General features: G+C 46.5%; 1 protein-coding gene across 2 annotated transcripts; it reads right to left on the bottom strand.

Moving 5' to 3' along the window:
• Positions 1–483: 483 nt before the first annotated feature.
• atxn7l1 (ataxin 7-like 1) lies at positions 484–19,455 on the bottom strand. 2 transcript variants are annotated; one of them, XM_037462024.2, is made up of 12 exons: positions 19,301–19,455; positions 18,750–18,803; positions 15,272–15,367; positions 10,160–10,367; positions 9,677–9,996; positions 7,588–7,670; positions 6,137–6,390; positions 5,267–5,474; positions 4,664–4,785; positions 3,914–4,426; positions 3,382–3,634; positions 484–2,854 (listed from the first exon to the last, which is right to left on the bottom strand). In XM_037462024.2, exons 1-12 carry the CDS (start codon positions 19,395–19,397, stop codon positions 2,837–2,839), a joined length of 2,226 nt encoding a protein of 741 aa, XP_037317921.2. In that variant the 5' UTR covers positions 19,398–19,455; the 3' UTR covers positions 484–2,836. The 2 variants fall into 2 exon arrangements, with proteins under 2 accessions (XP_037317921.2, XP_037317922.2); XM_037462025.2 differs by lacking the exon at positions 19,301–19,455 and adding an exon at positions 10,889–11,010 and having other exon boundaries at positions 18,750–18,789.
• Between the last annotated feature and the right edge of the window lie 220 nt (positions 19,456–19,675).

A 19,675-nucleotide genomic window follows, 5' to 3' on the forward strand; every position in this document is an offset into this window, starting at 1 on the left:
AAAAAAAATCAATTCAATATTCTCTTATTCAGATTGTGGTTTGATTACTCGGTGTTGTCCGAATGGAAAGCTCCAGGAAGAGGCTGAACGATGCGGCGAGACAGCTCTCTAGTCAAACACGCTGATCTTTAGTGTAATATTGTTCTATTGCTACGTTCGCCATCTTAGCGTAGCGCATTAGCATTCTGCTACTTTGCCCCAAGAGCCGACTCCCGCGGGGTCTGACGTGGTGGACAAATTGAAATGTTGATGGGATCATAGCAGCAGAGCAGACGTCGCTCGGCAGCGTCTTCACCAATAAAAAAAGGTCAATTAAAAAGATCCATCTGCTGGAAGCACACGATACGACCGCTGAAGATTTTTTTTTTTTTTGGCTGTGTTAAAAAAAAACCCCACTAACATTTCACATGTGGAGTTAACCACGAGGAGCTCCTCACACGGGAAGGAAATGCATGACAAACACTTTTACAAATAAAACAACATCCACCTTTCAGTCATTTAATAAAAGCTTACATAGAAGACATGTTTTTTTTGTGTACAGGAAGTGTTCAGTTGGTTTTATGGGAAATCCATTTTCTGTGAATCCACCTCGTCTCCTGCGAGGCATTTTACATTTAATCCACACGGTCGGGAACAGACACAACCAAACGATAGCGGAGCGCTGGTTCAGGGTCCAGCTCACCAACTACACACCATTCACCTTGTTTCACTGTGGTCGCCGGGTACACTTGTACAAATATATAGATTTTTTTTTTAATATCTCAAATATTTATATAAATAGAAGTTGATTAAAGATCTGGGCATTATGACAAAGTGCAAAAAAAAAAAGTAAGGCTTTAAAAAAAAAAACAAATAAACCGCTAATACCTCATTCATTGGCAAAAGATAATATACAACTGCTCTGAAATTCATGAACTTACTTTTAGCTGCAACAGGCTGTAACTTCCCATTATTTTACTATAAACAGTAATTGGGATTTCCCAAAATCATTCCCTAAACCTCTCAGCCTTAAGATCATCATCCTTGACCTGTGGATACACTGGAGAAGTTACTGAGGTGAAACAAATCTTATAGAATTCCCACGTAAACAATGTGGGAATTATGGTATGTGGCGATAAACGGAGAAAAGAGGAATTGCAGGTATGTTAACGAGTTAATTGTACACCGCGGGGTACCTGGGTAAACTGTGGCCTAAACAGAGTTCTTCAGTACGACCTCGCACACTGACGAATAAAGTGTCATCATGGGAAGCCCGGATTGTGTACAATTCATTCGCCATTAGTGCTCAGAGCCTTTTGAGAAATGTTCAAAAGAGCAGCTGGCGAGTACCTAAAAAAGGGGGGGGGGGGGGGGATATTTTTCTGATGTCTTTTTTTTTTTTTTAACCCTCAGTGCCATTTGTACTTTCACATTCATGAAATCACACAAAATGTCATTTCCTGACGCTGCAGGTGAGCATTTGTTGGGTTTTTGAACAGTATCAAGCCCGACGAATGCAGCGCCAAGTTAAGCATTTTGATGTGGCCTTGTATCACCGCAGGCTAACAGGCGCGTGAATTTCTCAGAGGGATTTACACGAGATCGCGTATGTCGGTTACCAGGTTGTTGAGCTTTTTTAGAAATGGGAAGAAACGCTGGTGCAGAGACCTGACATGCCAATGAAACTTCACCAAATAGCAGTTTGGATTGACAAAATACTTTGCCGCAACAGCATCAAATATTGTCCCCAAGAGGACCACAGGTTGCTGTTAACTGCCCGCGGCAGCCAAAGTTCATAGGTCGCCGTGTTAGCTGGTATTACTTGGAAACCTCTAACAAGGGGATCCCGCGAGATTCAGAGAAACCAGGCCCATCTCATGGATGCCAGTGAACAAAGACCGAGGCAGGAGGGCCAAAATACTCTGTTCGGCTCATATTGGGAAAACAGGGACAATTGTTAATAAATACAAAAATAATAAGATATGTACACAATTTCAACAACAAGCTCCATCATAATACTTCTTCAAAATGCCATAGAAATGATTTTTTGCTCAAAAAGTCCTAGGGTCATTTAAAAAACAAACTTAAAAAACGATAAATTATTGTAAAAACACCGCATTAAGCATTCCTTTTTGGATGTCCCGATACAGACACTGAAGAAAAAATATCTTCAAAATATTATTGGAGTTCTTCCCATATGAAAACACAATGCATCACAGCAACATCGTTGGTAACACAAATGTTGGTTTTTCTTCCCCCTTCGCTTGTGAACAGGTCCTTGCGTGGCCCTCCTCGAGACCGCTCTGGAGTCCTTGGAGAAAGAGGCAACGGCAGTAAGTGCACTTTGAACACAGGTATGCTGGGAGGGGGGGGGGGGTGGTGGGCGCAAAGCCTCTTTACCTCTTTGAGGTAAAAGATCAAATCAATAGTATGACCGTAGAAGTGATGGTTCCAGGGGCGTCAGTAAGTCCTTCAGTCAACTAACTTCCCAAAAAGGAGTCAAGGTAAGCTGACCAGACACAGCAAGCAGGACACTGGTCAGAACAACCAGTGAAAAACCAATCAGTTTAAAGAAAAAAAGTCTCACCCCCGCGAAAAATTGTACAGCCATTTAGAGTGCTTTTGAAGGCATATTCCCTTTTCGTAGGATAAATCCATAGATTCTGTCGTCTTATTTTTAAAAGGCCGCGGACGATGCAAGGCGGCCCCCCCAACACTGTGGAGGCAGAGACAGTCCAGAGCGACCTGTGAACCCAAATGTCAATGGATGAACAGGGGCGACATCGCCGAGATGAGGCAGTCACAAACAGTGGTGGTCTGCACAGCTCCCCGACATCTTGTCTGTGAAAACGGGTTTTCAGTGATGCGACTTGCCCTGTGGGAAGAAGATGGAGATTGATCAGCTGGTTTTCATTTATTATGAAAACCCTTTGAAAAGTATACATGGGAATTAACAGAGGGACAAAATTCCAAATGCCTTTAAACTGCCTTTTACCAGCAGGAGTTTAATTTCACTTCTTCACATTAACCTAGGTATTATATACTATAAACATTGCCAAATGTTTCACCTCCATCTGCTTTGACATCCTACATACCCATGGCCAAATAAAACCATTACTCAACAAATTAATTCAATATCAACAACGTCTTCACTGAAAATGTGCAAAAGAAGAGAACATCAGTCAACTTAATTCCCATTTTGGCCACCTGATCTACAGCTGAATTAGTTTTTGGGAGTCAATATGAAACACATTATTTCAACATTTGAATGACCCCTGAGTTTACTTGATTGTGAATCTCATAAAAAGGGAGATGTTTTCCGTATTTCAGTGGGGACGCACTGAGGCACAGTGGTGCTTTAAGACAAGAGAAAATGAGTCTATCGTCATAGGAGACACCCACCGGTCTCTGGGACTCCGGCCCCGAAGCCAGTATTCCCGCGGTGTCGCTCCCGCTCCCAAAGAGGCCTTCCAATCCGCCCGGCCTACTCAGCTTGCTCATCTTGGCTTGGCAAGAGCCGGGACTCCTCCTCTTCCTCCCCTCTGCTCCTCCCCCATAAGCCAAGGGTCCCGAGGGGGAGGCCAGGGGCCTCGAGGGAGCAAAGGCGGCCTCCCTGATGGACGAGTAGGGCACGCCGGTCGCGCCGCGTTCACGACTGCACACCCGAGGAGGAGGAGGAAAATTGCCGTTATCGACACACAGTGGGCTCCTGTATCATTTCCCCCGTTTGGTAGCGGGTAGATTTTTTTTACCATGCTGTATATATTTTAGAGGGAAAGATAAACACCCGTCATCACAGCCTCTGCAGCGCCAGCGCTCTCCTCTCTGTTTAGACACGGCTCTTCTTTTAATAAATCGCCCGCTCATGCGCTTCTCTGCAGCGTCTTCTATTATTTCCAAGACCACATACACTTACTGACCAGACGTTACCCACCTGCTCGACGAGTTGTGACTTTGAGGCCCTTCAGGTCTGGACGACCAGTGCTCCCCGCCGCTCCACGGCCCACTGCCCCCGCCCCTTTTCCTGCCCGCCGCCCTCCCCGAAGCATGTAACGTTGGATGACAGCTGGCGCCGTTCCTCCGAACATTATCCACAGTCAGTGGCAAGGAAGAGGTGGAGAAGGAGGAGGAGGGGTGAGAGGAGTTTTTTCTCCTCTTGGACCCCGCTACACAGTCCTCCGACTCTTTGGATGGCCGGTTGGCTCTGTGCGCGCCGTTACGGGCTTTAACCAGCGAGGGAACTGGGGCGGCGAGCCGCGGAGCGTCCCGAATGCCGAGCGTCCCCGCCACGGATGCGCCCGGGGGAAACGCAGCAGGCCGGGAGAAGGAGTTGGAGGGGGGCCGCAGGTGAGAGGCAGTGACGGGGGAGGGAGTCTGTGGCGAAGCGTCGGGGGAGGTACCGGAGGAGGAGAGGGAGACGAGGCTCTCAGGCGCTAGAGGCACCTTCCTAGAAAAACACAGGAGGATATTTCGATGAGTCTTATTTGATACCCGTTCCTTTTCTTTTGCTTAACAGGCACCTTTTTTAAATTATATTTACACATAACTCTCCCGCTTACACACTAAATTATAATTCTTTCCCTTCATAAAAAGGGATAACATACACGTGTCTTTTCTTTTCTAATGACACATGTTCAGTGACTGTAGATCTGGTGAAATCCAGTGTACGTTCTTGCGCACTCACCTCCACATCTGTGCGTTGAGGTGCTTCTCCACCGTGCTCTGGAGCGCCAGCCTCATCCTGTCCCATCGCCTGTCGAACACATAGTGACCCCGTCCCATCAGCCTGCTGCTGAACACGCAAACCTGGAAGAGAGAAAGCAGAGGGAACGAAGGAGGGTCAGGCACGGAGAGAGGCGCTGAGGAAAGAGACGAGGGAACGGGTGAAAAAGATGCGGAGGAAAGAAAGGGGAAAAAAAAGAAGAAGAAAAAAAAAAAGAAGAAAGACACAGAGAGAAAGAGGAAGGAAGTGAGAAGCGCGTTGACAGAGCAGGATGTGGAGGCAAAAAGGAATCAAAAGAAACAGATACACGGATAAGAACAGACGACAAGTAAAGAGCGGACAACACACATTGTAAGGTGTAATATAGATAAGACATGTCCTATAAAGGAAATCCTCCCCCTGATCACCTTTTTGGTCGTGTCCTAGATTCCGGACAAAAGCTTCCCTCCTCGAATTTTAAAAGCTACATTCAAGTCTGAACACTGACAAAAGTAATTCATTTGAATGGCATCTAAAAACAGATTCCTTTGAATGGCATCTAAAAACCGACCTCACACCGCTTACCCCTAAAGGCTGTGGGTGGCGATTGGAGGAGTGGAAGGCGGGCCTGGCAGTGTCCTCGGGAGTCTCTGCGTCTCCCTCGTCACTGGAGAGTCGGCCGCCATCTCCCGCCGCCCCCGAACCGCGGGGAGAAGGCTCCGGGTTGGGGACCGCGGGAGGTGCTGGTGCCGGAGCCAGAGGAGCCAGAGGACCCGAGGTGGAGGACGGGACCCTGCAGAAGAACGGTGGACAGACATGGAGGGGGAGATGCAGCGAGAGTGAAAATGTACAGAGGAGGAAGGGGGAGAAGCAATGAATAAATTGGATAAGAAAAAGGGATAAAGTGGTTAACAAGAGGTGGAGGAAAACACAATAAACAAGAGAAAGGATGAGGAGGATGAAAAGGCAAATACATCAAGAGTGAAGGACAGTGTAGAGAAAAGGGACAAAAAAAAGGAGAGACAGTAACATCATTTTGAAATCGCACCACTGTCCATTTATTCATGTTTGCTCCAGGAACAAAATAAACAGGATCATCTTCTAAATACAAACAGGAAATTAGTTTCTAGAAAAGGCGTTCCATTCATTCACTACTGTTTTTCCTTCCTAGCACAGTTGCTGTTTACAGCCTCCCCTGGTGGGAAAAAAATGAATAAATATGATTTGCATGATATGATTGGTTTAACTCCCCCCCCCCAAAAAGACAAAAATATAAGGAAGTAAATAATAATTATTATTAATTCTCTTGAGAATTATAAGTCTTGTTCCGAGCTTACTTTGTCTCCTCATATGCGAGGCACATCTGGCACGTGGATCACAAAACTGATTGTATGTATACACACAGTGAATACCGTGTCTGAGTGGGGGTGGGGGTGGGGGTGTCCTCCTTCCTACCTAGGTATGTGTGCATTTGCCAGCCTTAGCTTCAGCGTGGAAAGAGGTCGCCCATTTGGACAGTGAGGCTTGGCGGGACTCGGCGCCTCTCCCGTGGCTGTGATACTGTGGCTGCTGCCCTCCTTCCGTGCCGTCGGTGCGCCCTTCTCCTTTGCTCCCTCGTTGACCTTCGCCCGCCCCTTGTGTTCGGCCAGGAGGACGTCGAAGTGTTTCGTTCGGCCGGAGACGGCTCTGCGGTAGGTTAAGGAGTGAGTCTGTGGCAGAACCCCCGCAAAAACACAAAAAAAAGGTTATTCCCAGAGAGAGACGTTTGTTCATTTTCAGCAGAGTGGCGTTCATTCAGCCAGCGATGCTCTGGTTTCAGGAAGGTTTCCACAATCACTGCACCATTCTGCTGCCCACGTCACACCAGACTAACAGTGGGACATATTGCCAGTGGTCATGGTCAGCTTCTCTACTCTTTCAACAAATTTGAACTAAGTAAGTGGACTATTTTCAACTAAAATGTGTTTCCTGTACTTCATCAAAGGGAAGGCACCGGATAACAAACAATACTTGATTTAGCTGCTGCCTGAGGACAAAGTTACTCTAAAAAACATATCAAATCTGAAATCAAGCAGTTACATTTATACATTTCATGGATAAGTAGGATGACAATAGAACCAGGAACAGCAACTGCAGAAAACCATTACACAATTCATTTAACACCATGCATGTTTAAAAAGATTCATATACAGCAGTTCTCTTCTTATTGAATTATTCTAATAAGAGTGAGCAGAAATAACGACTGTGAAAATGTTGAGTGCGTCAGTGGATGGGTTTTTGATAGAAAGGAACAAAAGGCAACAGTTTAAACCCAAAGACGAGAGAAGGACGAATAATGAAGACAAATATATGAATAGACAAAGAACATTCTCTTGTAGAGAATCTCTGATTATATGGGGGCGCTCATTGGTACTGCCCGTATCAATGAAGACAGCCACATAGAAAAAACACCCGCAAAAATAATGAAAACATGATCATCCCGGCCACTCAAAACAATATCAAGCAAGCCTGAAACAGTTCTAATTATCTAATAACCAGTTTTGTGTAATTAGTAACGCTCGTTAGCAGTAATTAAAGGGCAGTAAAATGTAGTTTTACAGCGGAAAGATGTTGCAGCCTCATTCAACATCTATAATTACAATATTAAGAAGTGTGGTCCCCATAATGCCTCGCATTAAACGATGAAATGGGAAGTGCCAACGGAGCACAGAGGCGGACTGTGGGCGGAGTCATTACAGCAGTGATGACAAGGGCGCCCTGCAATAAACAAACAAAGCTGCTTCCCTGGTCAGACGGCCTCGGACAGGAAGCAGGAAGAAGGGTCACAGACGTATTACATCCCCCATAGAAACCACACACAGGTGCAGAGTGGGAGTGATCGGTCTGTTTGTGTGTGTTTGTGGTACCTTGCAGGTGAGAGACCTGGTGCAGGGTCGCTTGGTTTCAGGGTCCTGGACTCCACAGTGCTTGTTAGGATCAAAGACCCTGCCTGTAAAACATTTGCGCCCCAAACACGCATTAGACTGTGTATAAAAGGAGTCACTGATCAAAAGCATTAATGTGTCTCTTTTGCGAACGCATGTTTTGCTCCTGTAGTCGAATACAACTATTCTACATTATTGGGGGGGGTAATTAAGCTTTTCAAAAAACGGATGGACTGTAAAGATCCAGCAAGCCATGCTAAATCATGCTGGACAGGACCAACTGGCAGCGGGCCAAGCGTCAAGTGTGACTGACGGCCCAGGAAACTATCTGCTGCTTTAATGAAGAGCAAATACACTACGGAGACAAAATGCAAAGAAAACATTAAACACTGCGCTGGTGTGCAGCCAAAGTCTCTGATGCCCATCGCAAAGTTTCGCTCCTGAAAAAATCATCATATTGTCCAACTACCTGTTCTGTCCGTAGCATTGAATAAGTGGCCACGATGCTAGCATACATTTCAAATAAATAGTTCAACAATATTATCCAACACACTCCATCCGATCTGTAGTAAAACACTAAGGCACTCTGCTTTGTTTTGGAGGTCAGAATTGATTCACGTGACTGTTTTGAAAGTTTCTTTGTTTTGTTTTTGTTGTCAACTTGTTGTCAGTACTGTTTGATTCCCTAAATGGACTCTAGTTGTAAACTCGGTGCTCGGTCCATACATCTCAGCGATGGCGCCGGCTCCAATCAGTAACAATGATCCACATCAATGATCGGAAAATACCAAAAATAAGAAACAATTCGTTTATGAAAACCTTTTAAATGAACTTCAATGACAATGCTACAATTTACATCCTGGATCAGAGGGAGAGGGAAGGCCTTTCATGCAAATACGTTAGTTAATGGTCTCTGGTGATAATAGGAAGTGCGAAGGCACCGTTCAGAAACACGCAGCCACCGTAGCAGGCCGGCAACAACCTTCAGTCAGCACACTCTTCCCCGACGGTGTTCCTGTCTCTGTAATCTAGTGCTGGCCTCAGCCATAATCCCCGTAATCTGCATGTGCGGTGTGAAAGCGGCTTCGGGTCGCACAGGTGGACCGACTCACGTCGGATGTGAAGCCGCAACGTACAAGCGCTCCATAAAACATTAAAAGGAGGACAGCGATGAGACAAAAAGGAAACCGAAAATCACGAAAAAAAAAAAAAAAGCAGAAGAGCGAGACAGAAGAGACGATGATGAACGGGGAGTAAACACCAGCCGAGACGGGGGGGGAAACGGCAAGCGTCTGCAAGAACAAAAAATGAGGCCAGACCGCGTGTGCACGTGCGTGTGTGTGTGTGTGTGCGTGCGCACACAAGAGAGGCACAAGGAGGTCGAGGCACGAGGCCTAATAAAAAAAAATAAAAAAAACGAAGCATAGAGGCGCAGGAGGTGAGGGGAAATCTCTCAAGCAGACGAGCGTCTTGCTGGCAGCGGGAGCTGGTGAAGTAGAGGGTGTAGATCACAGCGAGGGGCCGAGCACCAACCGAGAGGGAAGAAGAAGCTGGAGAGAGTCGCGGCAACAAGCAGAAGCAACACAGACTGTTTTTTATTTACTGGTCTTACTTTGAGATGACCGCTCGGGTAACTTGTTTTATTTATTTTTGTAAATTAAATATATTATCTTAAAAGAAAAGAAATGGTTTGGGAAAGAGAATAAGTGAGAAAGATGTGCTTGAAGGAATGTGGACAAAACAGAAAAACGTCTGACCCTCACTTCTGTCTCAAATGTTGTTACAAAATCGTTTTGGAGGCTGAGGTTAATAAATCCATGAATGTGCAGGCGCCAAATATACTGTGGACCTGCTGCAGTTTTCTTGTGCTCCTATCACATCTTACTCAAACGGGCCTATAGCAGTTACCATTTTGTAAACCATATAAAAATAATAAAGAATGTCAAGGACAGTTGAATGGATGAAAATCAAACCGTATTGATGTTAACTTCTGGTTTTGACAAACGTAGAGTTTAGTAATTGCTCAATCCCTTCACAAGGATTTCCCCTGGATCCAAAACAGAAAACTGACCTGAGAGTCTCCTCTGCGACGGCGAGGAAGTCTTTGTTCCGTTTTGGTGCTTCTTCTCCGACGGCGACGGGGGGGGTCTGCAGTCCGCCGCGGAAGGAGAAGGCGTCGACGACAGCCGCCGATCCAGCGGAGAGCGAGCCGGGCCTGGCCGCCCCTCTGGAGAGGGGGTGGGACGCTGGTGGGCCGTGGCACCGAGGGAGGGAGGCTTGAGGGGGGAGGAGGCGGAGGAGGAGGCGGCGGCGGTGAGGCGCAGATGCGCCGCAGAGTCGGCGTGGCCGAGGCAGGGCATCTTCTCCAGGTTCACGACGGGGAGGGAGACGCTGCGGAGGGGAAGGGGGGGGGGGATTAAAAGCGAAGCATGATTTGACGTTTTGGAATCAAAGCAAAAAGCGGCGTTCATGAAACCCCGCCAGCTCTTTGTGAAAAAGTAATATCGTGGAGATATGTGGATGACAGTCAAAAGATAAGAAGCTCTGTGCCCACCACGCCTTGTTCCGGGCCCCCTTTGGTGGGTAGACGGCGAGAGGGGCCTTACTGAAGCGGGAGTGAGGGAAATCTTTTGGAACCCTGAAGGTCAGCTTTTCCCCGGGACCGGGAGCCACAGGGGGGGGCGCCGGGGGCGCTGCGGGCGCTTTAGGCTTCATGGGGACCGAGAGGCTCCTGGGGGGAGCGGGGGAGCCGTGGCGCTTTTCTGGAAAAAGTTGACGGAGAGAAAAGTGTGTCAGGTCACCTGGACGTGCGAGAGCTCAACACACACACACCCCGACTGCCAGGACCGTGCTTTATCAGCAGGGTGTGGGGTTTGGGGTCTGGATTATTCTTTTAGATCTGATATGCATTTAATTAGCATCAGGCTAGGACTGATTGTAGTGCGGGGGAGCATTTACACCAACTTTTTTGTTGTTGCCGGTTTATGTGCCAGATGGCCGCGTTGGAACACGGGAGAGGCAAATCTGTGCTGTAGCTATTCAACAAAGAAGTGAAGCATCTACAAAAAAGTTGGTGTACTTTTTCTCTAATTAGCAAACATGCCTGACACCATCTGAAGTGTCTTTGTCTGATTAACTCCACCAGCTTGTTATCAGGAGCGCTTATTATAACACATTTGACCCAGATCTGATCAGAATAAACAAGTGAAAGGATGCTGAGACACAGACAGAGGGAATAAATAACAAATGGGCAGGTTGGGGAGGGGGGGGGGCTTACACTTACGTTTTTTGCTATGCATGTCTTTGTGGTAGGAGGGGGGGAGGGAATGTGTGTGAGGGGTGGGGTTGGTCCAGGACCGTTTGTCTCTCTCTGACTGCCTCACAGGGAAACTACACCCCGGCTACCTGAATGAAAACAGAGGGGTGAACACGTCATAAAGATAACACGCATGATAAGGCGAGAACACGCTGTGCACGCAGCAGCCCGGTGTATTTAATTGGTATGAAAAGGTTTTCAAATAGTACGGAACATTAAGCTCCAAAATGAGGTGTCATTATGTTCCCAACTCAAAAACAAAAGTTGGTATAATCTACCAGCTGCACCGGGAGGTAAATATCCAACATGTGCCAGACCTGGCAAGATTCGGCTGATACCAGCCCGCGTGTTCAGCTGCATTTCCTGTCTGCTCATGAGATGTAAATTTAAAAAAGGGAAGAGACCAGTGACATGATGAAATGCACATGTAGACAAATACAGGATGGTGTCTTCCATGCTGGGCTTGAATTTGGCAAACCTGGCCCCAACTGCCCACTGTGCCAAAGGCCAGGCCGGTCCCCAATTAGGGCGCATAAACCCCCCCCAACGTCCAATCCCCGGGGTATGATAACAAAAAGTAAAAACGGAGTGCCAAAAAGCGGTGGTATAAGCCGTGCGTGTGCACAAAGTGTGTCCCGTGTGACAGGTGTGCGCGTGGGTATTTGACACCACATTGAGAACTCGTATGCCGGTCGTGCATGTGTGCTTTCGCCCGGGGTAAAGACTGCATGTAGTTTGCATGCATAGGGAGTACATCTCCGTCTGCAGTATGTAGAAGCATACTTTGCAAGAGCATGATTAACATATGTGAGAGTGTGTGTGTGTGTGTGTGTGTGTGTGTGCGCGCAGCAGGTGTGTAAATAGGCCAGCGGAAGGTCCAGGGAGGCAGCTGTATTCAGAGTAGCAAGATCAAAGTCCAGAGGCACATTTGCAGGTATGCGGCTAACGACAGTAATGATTTCACACAATTTATATAATATTTTTTTAAATCACACTTTATTATTTTACACATCCTTTTATTTAGCTCCATTCTTAATTTTGTCGAAGAAAACGATGACGAAAAATGTTCATTAACAACCTTTTTCCCATGACGTGACGAAAACGGATCTTAGAAAATAAAAACTATGACTAAATCTATTCTAACTTTCGTTAACAAGACGAAAATGTTGGTGGGTGACAAAAGTCACCATACTTTCCCCCCCTAAATTTACATGCACCTAATAGACATGGGCAAAGTACGTCACGATTACATCATCCACGAAAGCAGACCACTCGGACACTGTGGTGTTTGTTACTAAGAAAAAGTGCAAGCGAAGGATGTGGCGGCACAGAGCAGGTGGAGAAAAACCCGGAGGACAGACACAAGAGAAAAAAAAACTGGTCATGAAACCAAAAAAGAAAAGAGGAAAGAAAAGAGAAAGAAAAGTCTGTTCAATAAAAAGTGGGGGTCCAGTTGAGAATGGCTGGTTCATGATCCAGCCCAAAAAATAATGTATTGCACCGATTGTAGGACGGTTAAGGGGGGGGGTCTCTTTTGTTAGGACAAACAATTTCACAGGGGAAACAATAAAGGACCATGAAGTTTCCGTTGGTCATGTCAAAAGCATTTAGAGTAAACAAAGACAACAAAGGGTTGCGTTTAGGTCCCTGGTTCTCATGAAGTCGGCGGAGCTTTACACCCTCGCAAATTTGTTAAATGCGAGTCAAAAGGTTTGCCCACCTCTGCTATAGACCGATCCTAGGAGGGATATGCAATGGACAACCTAAGTACTGCAAGCTAGACTATTATGCAGCTTTAGACACAACACCGGAGAAGGAGTTTAATACGGCTATGTGACTAAAACTAGACTAAAATGTTCTGAGTTTACGTAGACTAGAACTAAGAAGGATAAAAATGACTAAATGGGACTAAAACTAAATATGCATTTTTATCAAGACTAAGACCGAATAAAAAACAGCTGCCAAAATTAACACTGGTTAGCTCAACTGTCCAGTTCAATGAGCTCATTTGATTTAACCCCTTAACCCCCGCTGTTGGGCGCTGATCAACAATACATGGACGGCTGCCCAGGCAAGGTCACCAAGCCACTCGAGCACAAGGGCACCCTCGCCACAACACTACCCTGCTCGGCCTGTCGTTATGGCGATGCTAAGAGCCCTGCAAGTTGTCCGATTGGCTGCTGGCTCCTCCCATGACGAGGAGCTCAGCTGGGTTTGTTTACATTGAGCAAGGAGCAGGAGGGAACGAGTGGGTGAAAGACCGACCTAGGAGAAGCATCTGTGAAGATTCTCAGGGATTTGTGCCGAGTCAAAAGGCGACTTTATATTAGGGAAAGCAATTATATGTTATATTTTGTGATTCCAGTTGGACACTAACGACTAGAAATCTACGAGGGCATTTCTGTGTATTCACACGAGGACATATTTACATATTGGTATGTGTATCGTTATTAGTCTATTGTATTGTGTTGTCATAGAGACAGTGCCTTTGTTTGGTTCACATCCAAATGCAATCATGTCAATATGTTGGTCAAAGAAAATTGGAATTATGATGTAACGATAATCACTCTCCAATATTCCAAATCCAAGCACAACAGCCATGAAAGGCGATATGAGCGCAGCTATTAAGGGCCATCACACAGAATGCTACTGGAATGCACTCCTTGTAATTACACCTGGCCTGAAAACAAAAACGTTTCAATAACTGTCCCCCGTTGCCTAAAAAGAGCGAAACCAAAATATCCTCGCCAGGTCATTATAACGCCCTGTTCTCTCCCTAATCATCTTTGAGCATCAAAACATATATATTCCTTTGCACATTTCTCTCTGCGAGAGAGCACAGCACAAAGGCTGCCAGTGTGAGGGACTCGCGCCAAGTATATACTTGCTGGGCCTCTCCTCTCGCGCACGTTCAAACAAACGCATCCGGCCAATGGGAGCGCGCCTCGGATGTACCGGGCCCGGGTTGGAGCCGCTCTGAACGGATTACGTGGCAAATACTTTAAAAAGCCCATCCGGCGCAGGTCCCAGCTCAAGTTGTGACCACTCTCTTTGACGCTTGAGCAGCAAACTAGGCGTGTGTAACTCGGAGCTACTGACCCCTCCCCGATCACTGTGTGTGTGTGTGTTTATGTGTGTGTGCGTGCGTGCGTGCATGCATGCGTTTCTGTACATCTAAGGCCTCGGTGCTTATTCGACACACAGGTCAAGCATGAAGGCGGATCCCGCGAAGGAGACCCGCAAGTGCACGGCCTTTGCCGAGAATAAATATATGCGGCTTTTTAACTTGGATCCCCGCAGCGAAGCGCAATGAAGGAGACCAGCCATGTGCGACAATGAGAAAGAAACGCATTAAAAAATATGTGGAAGGGAGCTGGTTCCTGGAGGAAATCCACTCACGGACTAGTTGCATGATTAACGTTTCGAATTTAAGAAATAAACGAACGCTAGACTGTTTTACTGGATCCAAAAGAATTTAAAGTTTAAAAGTACACTGAAATGAGACGAAAATTATTCACACGTGCTACTTTCCAGTCCCCAGCAACGCCAGATTGTTATAATACTGTGGCCTGAGGATAGCTTTGTTGTTTTGTGCTCTCAGGAGATCCCTACTCATGGTGTGTGTGTGTGTGTATGTGTGTGAGCGTGTCTGTGAGTGTGCATGAACGTGTTTTAAACCTGTTGTTACCTGACCCTGTGTGACCGTCAGCAAGCAAAAAATACAACAGGGCCTGCCAGGAGACTATGTGTGTGTGTGTGTCCTCTTTTTGCTGAGAATCAGAAAGTGAGAATGTGTATGCACACAACTCCACTGGCCTCTCTCCTCCTGTGTGTGTGTGTGTGCGCGCTCATTAAGCATGACCATGTCCACCCCCCCCACACACACACACACACACACACACACACACACACACACACACACACACACACACACACACACACACACACACACACACACACACACACACACACACACACACACACACACACACACGGCTTTGGCTGGTGCACGTGCCGCCAACAGGAGGAAGCGGGCAGATGTGAGCGCGCTCAGTGGAGCTACAATCAAAAACAAACAAATGGACACACAGAGGGGGTGAGGATATAGGGGGAGGGGGGCTCAAAAACTCTTAAAAAGGTGAGGCTTGAGAGATGTTTTTTTACGACCCATATGCCTGTCGAGTGAACTTATTTTTAAAAATTGCTGCACCAGTTCATTTTCCTATGGAAATGATTCAGTGTTTTCCAGTTCGATCCGCCTGCTGAATATTACACAGCATAAACGTGTGTGGTTTATTAATGAGGACGGGAGAATACGGGGAGGGGGGGGGGGGGGGGGGTGGTGCTTACCATAGTGTGCGAGGATGCCCTGAGGAGTGACCACCTGATTGCAGACATGGCAGACAACGAGACAGAAATCCTCCAGCGCTCTGTAACCAAGCCTCTCTGAAAAAGACATGAAGAGTTCACATTTCACAAAGATATCAGGGATAAAGACTTTGTCCAAGTGGGCGGTCTGTGCAAAGAGAATTATTGAGAGAAGTTTTCAACCACCGATAATCCAACGGCTCACTGACATTAAGAAGCACCTTACCATAAAAAGATGGGAAGTTAGGGAAAATGTGCCAGGTATTTAAAAGTTGGAGAATCCACGCCATTGAGAGATGTATAACAAGACAAGAGAAGTAGAAGAAGGAAAAAAAAAGACAAAAGTAAAGACCTTTGTTTTTAAGGAAACTGCCAGTCAGATTATTTGTGTGGAGCTGCTTCTCCAATAGTGACAGTCACAGATAATGTGTGTTCCTCATCAAGTAATACAATGCATCAAAGAGACGGACAATCCTGCTTTCTGGCTATCAGACACCAACAACTCGCACTAAAGAAAAAGTGATGAATAGAAATACGGGAGACAAAACAAATGAGCCCAATGGAAAACCGTCGCTATCGGTGATGGCCGAGCTCCGAGCACAGCAGATCTTCCTGCAGTGGAACAAAGCTCTGCTGACAGGAATGGCAGCACTTATTAGCACAGGGCTTAATCCGGACCTGCTGAGGGAGAGTGGGGTGCGTGTGGATGTGTGTTCATGACGAGCGCTGAGGGTGCACCGAGTCAAAGGGAGCGCCGGTCACATTTTCGTGCGGGGAAACTTCTGGAGGTCTAAATTGCATCATACAACCAGAGCGTGTGTGTGTGTGTGTGTGTGTGTGTGTGAGGCATACTCTGAAAGGTCAGAGTGGGTTTCACTACACATACATGAAGTGTACAGACACACAAATATTTCTTTACCTATGAGTTACGTTAGTGCTGATTGAGAATGAAGGAAATATTATTTCATACGGTTTCCGTCAGTCCCACGTTTGTACTGACCCCGGTGTTTGACACAAAAAAACAACAACATGCTGCTTTCTCTCACAGGCAAACAAACCGTGTTTGTTTTGGACGATCGGATCCGTGCCGCACAAGTGAAACATTTTGCGCGAAGCAGCTTTTAAACGTGGGATCGGGTTAACGACCTGCCAAAGGGGTCTCTGCTCAAAAACTCAGCTCAGGTTTTGTGTCTTAGCGTACGCATTTTGCCAAAAGAAATATGCAAAGGACTTCAGCCGCAGTGCTGAAAACAAAAACAACAAAAAAAAAAAGAAAGAATGCGATTCCCTCTGCATTCACCGAGTCAGAATCAGACGAGGTGCGTGGAGCATTGCTGCAGTGTGTCTTTCTAAAGCCAGCTGCCACACACCGGCAGATGACTGACAGGCCTGAAAATGAACTACAACAACAATCAGTCAATGGCGGGAAAAAATTCCCCCATTGTTTGGAGCTACCAATGACAATAAATCACTTAGACACAGATTACATTTTGGGCGGAGTGAATCTAGTTACCCTAAAAAAGTACATGTAAACAAAAAAGGAGTTCGATAGCAGTAAGGAACACCGGATAGTTATTGGATCTGCCTCAAATATGTCTGATAAGTAAACACACTTACTGGCTGGGAGCTTATGTTGCATTTTACAAACTTGGCTATTCTCTCCATTTCTACACAACGGCCAGTGACAAAAATCTATGATGAACTCATGGAGGTCAAGATAAGGCCGTTCCTTTTATACCTTGATAAGACAGTGGGACGTTAGTCTGGTATTTTTACTGCTATCTTCAAAACATCTCTTATCAAGGTCAGAACGATCTGATTTTGGGTAGAAAAGCGTAGTTGAAAAATGAACTCCTGCGTGTGAAAATATTACATGAAGCCATTTATGGAAAAAACCGTGAGAATGGTTTTACTGATATTATCACAAAATGTCAAACTGGAGGAAGGATGTACCATTAACATCAAGGGCAAGTTAATAATCATTCCACTGCAATATCTATTCAAGAGTTTTGATCGGTTTACTTTTTACACACTACTTCAGATGAAATTTATATTCTGACAACACATTAAAAGTCAATTAATTGGATGGTGAGAAAAACACAATCCTTAAGGTGGCATCAGACATTCTTTATGCTATAACATCAAAAGAAAAATAGCAAAATCTTCCTTGAACAAATAAAAAAAGTTGCTGAACCCAATGTTTTGGTCTAGCCGTCAAATTCACTAATTTTGCTGTCACACATTTCTCTCAAGTCGTCTTTCATAAAGGCGCAGGGAGTCTTGAAAACCACCTCGCTTGAATCGATTTTGCAAGAAGAAATGTACGCATCATTTCATTTGAGCGCGTGGAAGCGTCTAATGTCACCTACTCCGGGCTGGAATCCCTTATTGCAGACAAGAGAACCACGATGACTAAAATAACTATTTGGAATAACTCCTGATCATCGTAGATCATCGCCTAAAACGCCACAAATGTACCATGGTGTTGCTGTTTATTTCCTGTCCCTAATAAAGAAAGTGGCAGACATACAAATAGAAACATTACGACACGGCCTATTTGTAGGAAGGCAATGACAGCCGCTGGCAGTCCGGCCCGTCGGGTGCTGTTGGTTGTCATCATGGTCACTGTGTGTGAGAGTGACAAATAGACATAGATACCGATCATATCTTGCAACACACACACGCCAATTACTGCTAACCAGGCCTCTCCGTATATACATAGCCCGGTCTGAGGGGCAAGCGAGTGTGAAACCACGAGTCTCGCTTCTTTTACCCGTTACTTCAATTGGACACAATTTTTTAAAAAGTGAAGCTTTGACGATGTAATCGTGCACATCGCTTGCAGCGGGCTTTTCGCTGTCACCTTCGCCAACAGATCAGCAATTCTGGAAAAACACCCGTTGCAACATGACTCAAAGAGAGAGAGAGAGAGAGAGAGAGAGAGAGAGAGAGAGAGAGAGAGAGAAAGAGAAAGAGAAAGAGAGGAGGATGAGGCAAGTGGGCATTTGTGTACGTGTGTGTGTTGGTATTTGACCAGCAAGAGTGAGAAGCCTATGTGTGCGTGCAGGCCGTGCAGGGCGTGCAGGGCGTGCTTCTGTGGGTATTTATAAGTTTTGGGGTGTGGAGGAACTCCTCTGGCTGGGGGAGGGGGGGGGGGGGGGGGGCTTCTTAGGGCACCCCACACAACCCCCTTCACATGACAACAAGTCTACCCAAAAACATATGATAAGCAACCTGGTACTGCTGATTGACATGCGGGTCCATTAAATAGGTGTTAAATAATCAAACACCTCGTTCTCCACCAACATCACAATCGCTTAGCGGAAGTTGCATACGTGTGAAAGCACTGCACGTCCACATGAAAAAACAAAACAATAACAAAAACACCCGCCGTGGAAGCGTCCCGTCGGGTGAAATACCCCCCACCCCCACCCCCCCTGCTCCTCACCCACCGGCTCACCTGCTCTTTCGACTCGGCAGCGGGGCTCCTTGCGGCGGAGGTCCGAGGACGAGCCTGCGTGGGAAGAAACACGACAGCCGCTTTACGAAACACTCACGACAAAACTTCGCGGGGAGGGTTGGTGGACGAGGACGAGGAGGAGGAGGAGGAGGGAGGCACGCGTGGAGCCATGCTGGTTCCGAGGGCTCGTAACAGACGTTAGCATTAGCTTGTTAGCACCCCCCCCCCCCACCTCTCTCTTCAAAAAAAAAAAGCAAAAGGCAAGTGAAGCTGTCAGAGCTAACAGAAACTTAGTGCATGTGATACCCGCGGTGCAAACTGTGCGCCCGTAACGCTCGGTTCTTTGCTCACGTCACTGTGCAGCGACCCCCCCCCCCCCCCACCACCTTTTTTTTATTAATTTCGCGTTTGGCAGTTAGTGTTATTTTTGACAGTTACTTTGACGGACGCTGCACGGCGGAGCTCGCGCAACTCAATCACAGACAGTTGGCGCACGCACTTCCCGACAGTTTGTCAGCAAAAACAACAACGCTACCGACGTGCGAACTTACTGTCAACAAAGCGTAATTTAGCCGCACTGACGAAGGAAGACCAAGGCTCGCAAAAGTAGGTATCCGGACTGGGTATTTGGCGATCCAGTGTCGCCATTGCTCTTCCTTCTTGTTGCTTTGCTGAGAGACGTTTTTTTTTTCTGTCTCTCCTTCGCACGCAGCAGGCGAAAAGCGAAAGAACGAGATATGCTGACGTCATTGTCGCTGCGCTTCGGCTCCTTTCGGCATCGGTCGGAGGGTCGGGTCGAAACCGTGTGATGGACAGGGGAGCTCACCGTGAAAAGTCCAGCAGCCTATGTGGAGATTTAAAAACAAAACCGTAATGTCAGTAATTTAATGTAATTGGTGGCCTGTCATCCACGCAAAAAGGAAACG

The sequence above is a fragment of the Pungitius pungitius genome, chromosome 2 (genome assembly GCF_949316345.1).
Source record: "Pungitius pungitius chromosome 2, fPunPun2.1, whole genome shotgun sequence".
Lineage (NCBI taxonomy): Eukaryota > Metazoa > Chordata > Actinopteri > Perciformes > Gasterosteidae > Pungitius > Pungitius pungitius.